The sequence below is a fragment of the Podarcis tiliguerta genome (genome assembly GCF_965153285.1).
Source record: "Podarcis tiliguerta genome assembly, chromosome: 8".
NCBI lineage: Eukaryota > Metazoa > Chordata > Lepidosauria > Squamata > Lacertidae > Podarcis > Podarcis tiliguerta.
Window position 1 is genome coordinate 48,617,471 of NC_139541.1, and position 12,219 is coordinate 48,629,689.

Below are 12,219 nucleotides of genomic sequence, written 5' to 3' on the forward strand. Positions count from 1 at the left end.
GTTTATTAGATTTGTATGTCGCTTTCCACTACAAAAATAGTCCCAAAGCGATTTACAACACAAGTAAAAACAACAACAACCATGAAAATGATGAAAGCATGTTAAAAACATACTCAGAATATTAACATGGGTTCATCCCTATTGTAATCACCGCACCCAACTGGAGATGAACAAAACAAACATCCAATGATTGGGGCAGCCAGAATGCATGGAGGAGAGAGAAAATATCTGTGCCTAGTGCCAAAATAATAACAAAGCAGGTACCAGGCAGGCCTCCCTGGAGAAAGCTTTGCAGTAATAAGGGGCTATTAAAGAAAAGGTTTGTTCTCTTGTTGCCACCTGCTGGACCTCCCTTGGAGGTGGCACTCAGAGGAGAGCCTCAGTTTATGGGCAGGTGGCAAAAGGTAGGGAAAGATACGTGGAAAGGTGGTCCTTTGGGGATAGAGATCCTCTCTGGCTTTCCAAAGAGGGCAGGGGTGGGCAGCTTCTGGCCTGCATGCAGCCTTTAGTCTAATTTCAAAATTATTCTGCATGTTCAGAGCTTTGACAAGTGTGTTATTTATTTATTTATTCATTCATTCATTCATTCAAGTATTGTGTACCACCAAAACGCACACAATATAACATGGCGATGTATTAAACACCATAAAAATAGTGCAATATGATTACAGGGACTGGCTGATAAAAAATGTAAGCAGGCGCAGAGGCCTGTCTACATAAAAAAGGCCTCCCTGAGACAGCTGAAATTCAAAAGTGAGGGTGCCTGCTGGATCTATGTTGGGAGAAGGTTTTGGAGCCCGAGACTGGCAGGCTTCTGTGGCACAAGGGACAACCAGCAGCCTGCTAGGTAAGGAGAAATGGGAGGAGAAAAGGGGGTTCTGGAAAGACACAGTGAGAAGGGGGGTTCTGCCCACATTGGCCCTTGGACCAGCCCACCACTTGGATCTGCCCTCCACTGGCAGATAACCTCCACCCTTGGTGCAGGGGTAGGAACATACTGAGCATCAAAACAGAAAGGTGCCTTGTACCAAGACAAAGCATCCTTGATCCATCTAGAACAGCTTTTATGTGCTCCGATGAGCAGCAGTGTGTAAAGCTGGATTCTTTTACTGTACGGGGCTTTCATAAAATTAAAAACAACACAAAAACGAAGAAGCCAAACTTCTCCAAAATCTGGGCATCATTCATGTCACTGACTCCCTTCAGCATGTGCATATATTAAGGATTAAGGGATTAAAAAACCAGTCTGCTTCCAGCTGCCCAGAGCTGAGTCATTGATTTATGACCCATCCAGGCAAGCTGGCAGCTGTTTTTCCACCCCTCTTGCAGGAAAGTAAGCCTCTTTTCCAGCTACTATGAGGATTGATAGACTTAATTATCAACTCCCAAGTCTTCACTAAGATGGGATGGAGGGACTTGTTTACTGCCAGGACTCCAAATAAAACAAATCAGTAAATCTTGCTCAGATCCTCTAGCCTAGCTAGAAAGTGCACTGGAGCAACATCAGTGCCATTTCCAAAAATCTTGTGCAAAGCATTTTATTAAGCATGCTGGGTGCAAAGTTATGGGTGCCTAAATCTCATTGATCACCATAAGATTTTGCAAGCCATGCTGTAGTGTGGTCTGTCATGAATTCCAAACTGTCTTGTTTGCTTCTTGCAATTACGTTGTTCAAGAACTAAAGAGTCAGCAAACCATCTCCATCAGCTCAATGAAGTTTTACACTTATTTTTCTTCAGCAGCAGCCTCGCCACTCCCCATGGCGAATCACAAACTGAAGGGAGCATAAAAAAAGGCCAGTATGGTGTAGTGATCAGAGCACCCATCCCCAGCCTGTCACCTTCTGGGTGTTTTGGACTTCAGTTTCCACCAGGCCATTCTGGGTGGAGGCTAATGAAAGTTGTAGTCCGAAACATCTGGAGGGAGCCGGCTAAGCAGGTCAGTTCCTGGATGGGAAATCCCCAGAAAGCCTTACTTTGAGTTCTGCTAAGGAAAAAAGATAGGGTAGCATTTTTATTTATTTTTTAAATGAAGCTAGGAGCTGAGGAAGGAAGGAAGGAAGGAAGGAAGGAAGGAAGGAAGGAAGGAAAAAAGAAAAAAAGAAAAAAAGAAAAAAAGGAAAAAAAGTCCAAAATTGAACTGGGCTAGTGTAAGCCTTGCGTGTGAACTCTGATAAGTCCCACTGTGTTGCCTATTTACAAGTACAGATGGACAAACCCTCAGAGGTCTAGTAACCATTCTAGGGTTTTGCAAGCACCTTGTGCTTCTTTCTGCCTACATACCTGTCCTGGGAATTTCTGCATCAGCTTTTAAAAGCAGCTTCCCATTTATTCCTAGGCAGTAATCTAAATATTTTATATATACACACACACAGCCTCTGCTAATGCAAGACTTGGCTGGATTCCACACATTCTATGTGCACGAGAATCTTAAGAGAAAAGCAACAGTGGGCAACAGCTCTTGCCTTTGACTATTAAGCAGAATAGGCCCTCCTTTAAATAAGAATGTGATTAGCTATCTCATTGTTTCCTGCTTTTCTTTATTTCTGGGAATCACCATCGTAGAGATAACGGGGCGTTTAGTTGCCACCACATTCATTCATTTCCTTTACCTTTCAGAGGTACCTGGCAATGGGACTGTTGCACATAGGGATGATTGGACCTATAAAAGTCTGATCCATCCCAGTTTTCAGAGAGGATGGGACTAAGTCTGCCTCATCCTGTTTCCAGGCAAATTTGTAATGGAAAATCCTTTAAAATCTGCCTGGAGAAATGAACAGGAGGGAGGTATCAGAAGATTCAAGGGAACTCCCATGGTTTGCAGAAGTATACAAAATATATTTAAGGGATAAAACAATAAATGGGGGGAAGGACCCCAGAACACCCAAGTGGGGGTAGAGGTGCTGGCTATTTGCAGATTAGTTGCACTGCAGAAGGCATGCTAGGGAGACCACACATTCAGGAAACGCAAAATAACTTTTGCTAGGTTTTAATAACAATAACAAAAACTCCTTTTGCACTAAATTACAATATATCAATAACCCATCCACCAGGGTACTGAGAGAGCTCCATGCTGCTCTTTATATACCATACCCAACAGCTTAATTGCCACAACTTAACAGCACCTGCTATACTGCTTCACAGCTGTAAAACTAGGTCACGTTATTTGCTCTGGCCTTTAAAGAAATACACATCTTGTGGAACAAGAATGAACCTTACAATTTAAAGAGACCATTCAACAAGAGGGTGCTTCCTGGCCACACTGAATGCTGACTGAATGCTGGAAGGTTGAGAAGGAAGCTTGGGGAGAACAGAATGGAATGGAGTATCATGGACAAGAGCACAGCCAGCAAGGCCTGCTGGAACCCTGAACTGGAGCACTATTAACACAAACATTTTGCCTTGTATTTCTTTAGCATCTGCATTTGATGCCCAATTATTTCAGTGACTGTAGTCCTGCCAAATGACCAGGAAAAAAACGAACTGCCTTGCTCCTCTACCTTTAAACAGATGTGTCTTGTCTGCTAAAACCTGCAGGTGAAATTCTTTTGCACAGAGCTTAAATCTGGTGGGGAACATCAGGCCTGGGGGCTGAATGCAGCCCTCCAGTCCTCCCTATCTGGCCCCCTGTAGTTTGCCAAGGCCACACTCCCTCACTGGCTTTGCTTCACACCCAGAGTATTTTTGACTTACTGGAATGTGCCCTTGAACTCTTACAGTGCCGCTTGTTTGCTTGCTTGCAGGAAAATAAGGGTAGAATTTGCATTAGTTGCTCCGCCCACTTTTGCCTCTGGTCCCACCCCCCACTGATATGTGGCCCTTGAAACAGTTGCCCAGAATGGAATCTTGGGCTGAAAAAGGTTCCCCCCTCTGCTTAAATCATCACCTGCTGATTGCTGGACCATGGTGTGCTTTTAAAGGGACAGCTATGGGTTAGCACCAAAATGGGCAACTCTACAATATTTGTGTGCAATGGCATTTAGTTTTTGGCAAACCAATATTTTTCTTTTTAAAGCCATCTAAGATAGTAGCTTACTCCACATCTTGTGGCAGAGAGTTCCACAAGTTGCTGTGTTATGCCACCAGGCACTCCAAGCAGTGAGGGTGGATGGAAGGAACCAGCGAGTGATTAGAGCTAGTTCCATTAACATTTCATACTTACATTTAATTCTGTTTTAGCGTGCTTAAATAATATATTAACATAGCATAGCTGCTTTGTAAAGTACAATAAATCTCTGCATGCAAGAGGGCAAGAATGCCAACTCATAAAAAGGGATTTCTGTAAATCTTGTTCGACCCCAGTTTGAAGCCAAATATGCAGCAGGCAGTCAGCACATCAGAGAGAAGAAAATGCATTTACAAAGCTTTGAGGACAATGTGCCTTTTTGTCTTGCCCTCAAGTGTCCTTGAAAGGCTGCACCTGTGTTCTCAACTTAGCAAGAGGCAAGCTGGAAAGTCTGTTTTTGAAAATGTATTGCATATGATTTACTAGCATTCTGCAGTCACTAATTAAATGCCTACCAGAGGGTTAAAAGATGTAAGAAAATGAGGCTCTAAGAGATAAAACATAAAAAAGCAAAGTCCTGTCAGGTCTGGGCCATCATGGTCCAGCATCATGTTCTTATGGTGGCCAAACAAATGCTTCAACAGGAAGTCCGCAAGCAGGAGCAGAGGGCAACAGCCCTGCCCCCCCTTCAATTCTCAGGGCTAGTATTCAGAGGAAATCATTTGCATCCTTTTCCAAAATGAAATTGTTAGGTGCAGAGGACCCCAGTTTTCATTGTAAGTGCACCAAAGGAAGGGGTGCCACTTTCTTCATCCGTTGTGGCCCTGAGAAAAATCTCCCCCATGGACAGCCCTGAAAGAGACACTCTCACTGGTGATCACTGGGGGCAGCATATCATGTTGTGCTGGGCAGAAGCCTGCCCACCCTTTTCGAGAACTGCGATCCAGCCCTGTGAAAAAAGCTGCAGTTTTTCTGCCTCTTTTGCGAGGGGCAGAGAAAAGAAATCCTCTGGGGTGTGGGATTTCGGCACAGAACCTGCCTTAATTTTACAAGTCTGATGAGGGCTGACTGTGTATTTGTCCTTTAACTTCAGGGGGTGAAACCATGCTATCTGGACAGCTCTTTATAGCTTCACTGGCTGCCCATGCTTCCTAAAATGCCCAATAGGACCCATTTGTGCCCGAGAACAATGCAAAAATGTAGAAGTAAAAGGGGAAATAAATCTTCACATCGTTTTCAGTTGTTCCAGAGATGGCCTTATCAACGCAAGTGCCCACAATGGCTTCCCCCTTGTCCTTGTCTGCGTAAGGGCCTACAAATCTCACCTGGGGCAAGAGGAGGCAGTGCAATTGGGTAATTTTAGACTCTAGAATTAATGGTCTTATTGGGAGGGTGGTGACTAAGCCTGCAAAGTTACGTTCCTTGTTGAGGTTATTGATTGATTGTAGGCTCTACCAACATTTCTGTCCATCTCATTGTTCCCCAATGAAAGATCAACTTGAAATCAAGAGCAAATGTGAGATGTGCCTTCTGGCAAGATCACCTCCAAAGGCTCCCCCCAACCACCCACAGACCCTTGGGGTAGTATTATATGCCTGACTTGTTGGGTACAGGGTGAGCCAGGATAATGAAGTCAGAGCAGGTGCAAGATTGGTGCAAGTTTCACCCTGCTAGAGGAACAGAAAAGGGTTGTCAGGGAGTAGAGAGAGAAAATGGTAGTCATCACAGAACTGTAAGAACATAAGAAGAACCCTGCTGGATCAGGCTCATTTACTCCAGCATCCTGTTCTCAAGGGGGCCAACCAGGGATTATTGGATGCCCACATGCAGGAGAGAGATGCCCCCATTGTGATTCCCAGCAACTGATTAAGAGTGGAGATAGAATGCAGCTACTTTCAAGCCTGCAGCAAACCTTGAAATGAATGACTGAGTGAGGTGCCTTTGCAGGAGAGTTCATCAAACATCTGGCGGCGACATTTTGCCTGTTTGGTTCCTGCATGAAAAGGTGGATTATAGATGCTTTGCCACTCAACAGAAATCCTTTAAAGCATATACAGTGATACCTTGGTTCTCGAACGGCTTGGCTCCCAAACAAATCAGCTCCCAAACACTGCAAACTCGGAAGTAAGTGTTCCGGTTTGTGAATGTTTTTTGGAAGCCAAACGTCTGACACGGCTTCTGCTTGCGTGCAGGAAGCTCCTGCAGCCAACCAGAAGCTGCACCTTGGTTTTCAAATGGTTTCGGGAGTCAAAAGGACTCCCAGAACCGATTAAGTACGAGAACCAAGGTATCACTGTAGTCAAAGATACTCAGTGGTAAGGAAGACATAATGCAGGATCAACCCTGGAACCATAGGAAAGAAATGTCAAGCCAAATGTTAAGAAGATAATTATCTGAAAAGAATGAATGAATGAATCTTTATTTGCGTCAGCCATCAGCCATAGCAATAAAACAACAATACCTGAAAAGAGCCCTGCTGCTGGATCAGGCCAAAGGCCCATGTAGTCCAGCATCCTGGTCTCAGGTGCCTCTCCTGGTCCAAAAGCAAGACCTGAGTGTAACCGGACCCTTCCCACCTGTGATCCCCAGCAAGTGCACCCTGGCCACCATGGCTAGGAGTCCTTCATGAAGTTCATTTAAGGTTCACCTATTGTCCTCTTCTCATGCTCCCATTGCACACACATAGTGGATAGTGAGAATGGGCTCTCAGGCTCCCCTCTGGCAAAGAGGAGAGCTGTGTGTGTGTCTGTGTTCTAGATCTTCTCCTCTTTTTGTTGCACTATAGTGCAAGGATGCTCCTCCAGATGGTATTTGTGTGGTAACATTGGGGGAGCATCACAATAATAATAATAATAAATAAAGCAAATAATAATAAAGCAGTATGATATGTGGATGGTCCCGTATAAAGCTATCACTAATGCACTATTATTGCATCAAGGGCATGTTGCAAAATACACCTATAAAACCCCAAGAAGAACAACCAGAGCCTCTTCTGATTATAGGTCTACTCTGAGAACAGTTATGCTTACCTGAGACCTTTGCTACAAAAAAAAAATAAAAAAATAGTTCTCATGTTTTCCCTGCAGTTAATGGGTTTTGATCCTGAAAGGTCTGATGGTGGTCCATTAACCCTTCTGTTCCTCTCTTATTTTCCTTCCAGGTGCAAGTGGGAAGTACACCTCAGGACCAAAGAATTGTGGGATACATTTCCTGCACTCACTTGCAAGCTCTGGCAGGTACCGTATGGATTGCTCTCCCAATCTTTGTTTTGCTTCTTTTGCTACTTATTGTAGAATAGAGATAGAAAGAGTGGGTTTGGCTAGTCTCTTCTCAGTGGTCTCTTGTCAGTACTTTAACCATCTCAGCTGAAAATGTTGCAGACAAGGAAGGGTTGCACATTAACCTAAGTATTCTGCAGAGCCAGGGCAAGCAGGCAGACATCAGGTCTGCAAGGTCTATTGGAAGCCTAAGATCCATCGAGAGAGGGCCAGGTGCTGAAATGCTGGCCTCAAGCAGGATGGGAATTAGAGAGGAAACACATTTAGAAATGAATTTTAAAAGAAAATAGACTGTAAATACATATTTAAATACAAATTTCTGCGAGGGCTTAGAAAAATATCGATAGATGAAGGATTGGACAGACATACGAGTGAGTAGATGCAAAGGTGTCATAAACTAGAAATAGACAGAGGCTACCACATCTGTTGGGGACAGGGACTCGGGTGGTGCTGTGGGTCAAACCACAGAGCCTAGGACTTGCCGATCAGAAGGTCAGCGGTTCGAATCCCTGCAATGGGGTGAGCTCCCGTTGCTCTGTCCCTGCTCCTGCCAACCTAGCAGTTCGAAAGCACGTCAAAGTATAAGTAGATAAATAGGTACTGCTCCTGCGGGAAGGTAAACGGCGTTACCGTGCGCTGCTCTGGTTCGCCAGAAGCAGCTTAGTCATGCTGGCCACATGACCCGGAAGCTGTATGCCGGCTCCCTTGGCCAATAAAGTGAGATGAGCGCCGCAGCCCCAGAGTCGGTCACGACTGGACCTAATGGTCAGAGGTACCTTTACCTTTACCTTTAGCACATCTGTTGCTCATGCTGGTAGCTCAAGGGTACCAATATGAATAAAATATGGGGGGAGGTAAGCCCCACCACACATAATTGGTCACAAGACATGGTGCACACATACCATTTGAAGGGCAATGCCCATCAACTTTGGGGAGGCCCAGCCCCCTCAAATAATTTATTGGGGGGACCGGAAGGACCTCTGTCCCTAGGAATTGGCTCCTATGCTCTGGTTGGAGCAGAAGCTGGGAAGCTTGCAAATCTCTGCGCCAACCTAGAGCTGGCACAGGAGTTGGGCCCATAGTGGGTCTAGTTGCTGTCATGGGGTAGTAGTCGGTCTGCCTTGAGTTCCCAGCAGATCCCAGGCCTGCTCTGCCCCTCTGTCCCCAGATCCTGATGTCCCATACATTTGGCAGGCAGAATAGTGAGCTCCATGCTGGCGGAGTGACATTGGACAGAGGCCGGCAGAAGCTGGGGGAGCTCAGTGAAGGGACACCTCCATCCAATCCAACTACCCTCAAGCCCGGACAAAGGAGCTTGGATTGTGGTGTGATTCACTCCATGTGAAACATGGTTTACTGAACTCTCCTCGGCCTCTCCTTCCACTGTTTACTGGATCTTTCCCATTACCTTGTTTCGCGTAAATCTTCAGCACAATACAACTGTAAAAAAAAAAAATCAGTTTACGATGTGGAAGGGGAAAACCACCATGTTGAGTCTTTTCATGGCCACCTGAGAGTATCCAGAAAGAGACCAGGGCAACTTTGTTTCTCTACCAACCTCATTTCAGCAAATAAACTTGCCATCCTCAGCCAATCTGCGTAATGGTTGATAATCCAAATATTATTTAAATCTTATCTCAAGATAAACATTATGTCATCTGGTAAAGCTTTGGGGTTAGCCTATAAATTTAAAAGCTTTGCCCTCCCCACTGCCACCTAACTTCTGCAAGGAAAGGTGGCTTTGGTGGAAGCACCTTATAGACCAAGTCTCTTTATAGCAAGCAAATAAATTCAGCTTGTCAACCTTTCCTCTCTCAGCATAAACTGTTAGCAGAAGTCTAGGACTCTTTGTAAAAATACTTCTCCTGTATATACAACACTGGAGATGGAACATTCTAGACTTTGTTTTGTAAAGAGCTGATACAAAAGAGTGATGGGTTGGAATGGACATGTTAACAATACCAACTTTGGGGTACAAAAGTTGAATGTGGTTCTTGGGTCAAAAAGGAGATAAAGGACCCCTGGACAGTTAAGTTCAGTCAAAGGTTTCTATGGGGTTGCGGCACTCAACTTACTTTCAGGCCGCGGGAGCTGGTGTTTGTCCACAGACAGCTTTCCGGGTAATATGGCCAGCATGACTAAACCACTTCTGGCACAACAGGGCACCGTGACAGAAACCAGAGCGCACATAAACACCATTTAAATTCCCACCACAGCAGTACCTATTTATCTATTTGCACTGGTATGCTTTTGAATGGCTAGGTTGACCTTCTTGTCGGCAAGCCCAATTGGCTCAGTGGTTTAGACCACAGCGCCCAATGAGTAATAGGCCTCCCAATATATTTTTGACCCAATTCTATTCTTGGTTTTGCTGATCTTATTCATGACATGAAACAGACTCTGGTTTTGTTATCTTCTCGATACACTTCTTCTGTAGCAGGGATGTATCAATTTGGTACCTTCCCTATAGTGGGCCAATGCCCCATTCGATCCAGCACCCTGCTCTCACTGTGGCCAATCAAGTGCCCTAATGGGAAGCCCAAAAGCAGGACCTGAATGCAACAGTACTCTGAGCACTCATGATTCCCAGCAATTGACTTTCAGAGGCATACTGCCACCATTGATGAAGGGAGAACCTTGCCATCATGGCTAGTAGCCATTGGAGAAACACTGAAACAGTGGTATTCAACCTTAAAGTATTAAAGCATTGAAACAAATGTAGTAATAATAATACCCAGGTGTGATATTATGGCTATGTGTGCAGTGCTTGTACAGTTCCTTCATACTATTCCCCACCCCCTGCGCTTTAGCCAAATTCTAGTGGATTTACTCTTGGACCATCTCACTGAGATTTAAGGCAAAGAAGGAGCATGGCGAGAGAGGACTGGAATAATCCCCCTTTGCCCCATCAGAATGTCTCCCTTTAAGGCTTCCAAGTTCCTCTCCTGTTTGTCTTTCATATGTTTGCTTCATATTTCCCAGCTTATCTATCACACTGTATTCAAATACAAGAGAGCTTAGGTTTTAAAAGCTTAGATGTCCTTCAATAAATCTCTGTTCATTTCTGAATCAAAACAGAATGACCTGAGTTCATAACAGTGGAGTTTCCTTGGCTGTGCTGGTTATCTCATCCAAAACATTTCTTGTGTTTCTAAAAAATGAGGGATGGAACATGATGGCAGAAAAGGAAAGCTTGAGCCACATAAAAGGTGCTGGTCTGGGATGTGTTTTTGTCAAAGAAAGCCTATTTGGAAATGTTTTGAAACATACAAATTGATGGTTGCTGAAAGTAAGCCTGGCTCCAAGTTAGAATTCAGAGGTGTACGTGCAACAGCTCAAGTTGGCAGATGCTGCAATTTGGGAAGCAGGAGCTGTACTTCCTGAAAAAGAAGTAGTGGAAGAATAGTGTTGGGGACAGTGGAGTCAGCACTTAAAGCAGAAGTGGAGGCCCTTTGTCAGCCTAAAGACACCGGGCCCTTACAGATAACCTCCTTGGAGCTGCTCTTAACTGAGAAAATGTGTCAGAAGTGATTTTGAATTGAAAATAATGAGCAGGGGGAAGACCCACCACCAACAATGAGAAAATCTATCCATTTCAGTTTCTCATTTTCCCAAAACGAAATTCCATTTTCCGCATTTCCACATCAATTTGCCCTCCCCCCCCCAATCCTTAGATCCTTAGAGAGCCAGTGTGGTGTAGTGGTTAAGAGCGGTGGACTCGTAATCTGGGGAACTGGGTTCGCATCTCCGCTCCTCCACATGCAGCTGCTGGGTGACCTTGGGCCAGTCACACTTCTTTGAAGTCTCTCAGCCTCACTCACCTCACAGAGTGTTTGTTGTGGGGGAGGAAGGGAAAGGAGAATGTTAGCCGCTTTGAGACTCCTTCGGGTGGTGATAAAGCGGGATATCAAATCCAAACTCTTCTTAGAACAAATTTCCCTTGATATACACATTTCTGCAAAGTAATTTCCCCTAATAAAATGCAATTTTGTATGTTATTGTCATTAGCATGTATTTTTATGCTCATTTCTCACCAGCATATGCATTTTTTGTGCACTCGGTTGGAGAACTGTGTTGCAAAATTCAGAGAAATGTGAATTTTGAAGGATGGCTGTGTTTGCTGATTGTTCTAGAAAGTGCGGATCCGGTTGATTCCCCTTTAAGTGCAAACCATAAATATAAATCTCTTACACACAAACCACATGCTTTAAATAAAGGGGTGACGAAAAGCTCCCAGCAAAGAGCAAAAGAACAAACTCCACTCATATGCATTTAATATTTTATTTTATTTAAGCGGATATGGGTCAAGTAAGTTTTACTTAGAGTAGACCGATTGGCATTAATGAACATTAAGTTAGGCCCATTTGTTTTAGTTGGTCTGCTCTGAGTAAAACTTAGTTTAACACCACCCAGTATTTTTATACAGCCTTGCAGGGCAAGAAACCCTGTCAAATGAAATCAACAATAAGACCATGATATGCAATTAACTAACCAAGCGGCATGAAAACATTTCATTTTAATAAAAAAGATCAAGTAAATAGATAATTACAAAATAATCTATAGGAATTATCCACTGGAAATCAGAAAGAAAAGCAGAGCAGGATGTTGGTTACAGCCAGTCTGGTGGAAACTTACAAATCAGAGCTGGGAAATCCACCCCAACCCTCTGCCTCGTTCAATTATACTTGATTCAAAAGTGATCTGCTGCATTCTTCACAGTGACTTCTTTTGATTTGCTGCTTGAGTTGTAGATATGAATTTTAAAAATCACTCCTATTATGTTTAGCACCAACGCTGGGTGTTCAGATTAAAAAATAAAATAAAACCAGACAACAACACAGCAACTCAAAAATTAAAAAGACCATTTTCCACTGAGAGTGTCAGGGCTCTCAGAACCCAATCCAAACCCAATCCCAGTCCATGGGAAGCAAGTCCC

The 12,219-nt window shown here is 44.0% G+C and overlaps 1 protein-coding gene across 1 annotated transcript in view; it reads left to right on the forward strand.

Moving 5' to 3' along the window:
• SMPD3 (sphingomyelin phosphodiesterase 3) overlaps positions 1 to 12,219 on the forward strand; it is a 124,458-nt gene that overhangs the window by 90,640 nt on the left and 21,599 nt on the right. Inside the window, exon 4 of the mRNA XM_083452677.1 lies at positions 7,166 to 7,241. Within this exon, the coding sequence (XP_083308803.1) occupies positions 7,166 to 7,241 (76 nt within the window). The remainder of the gene's footprint in view (positions 1 to 7,165; positions 7,242 to 12,219) is intronic.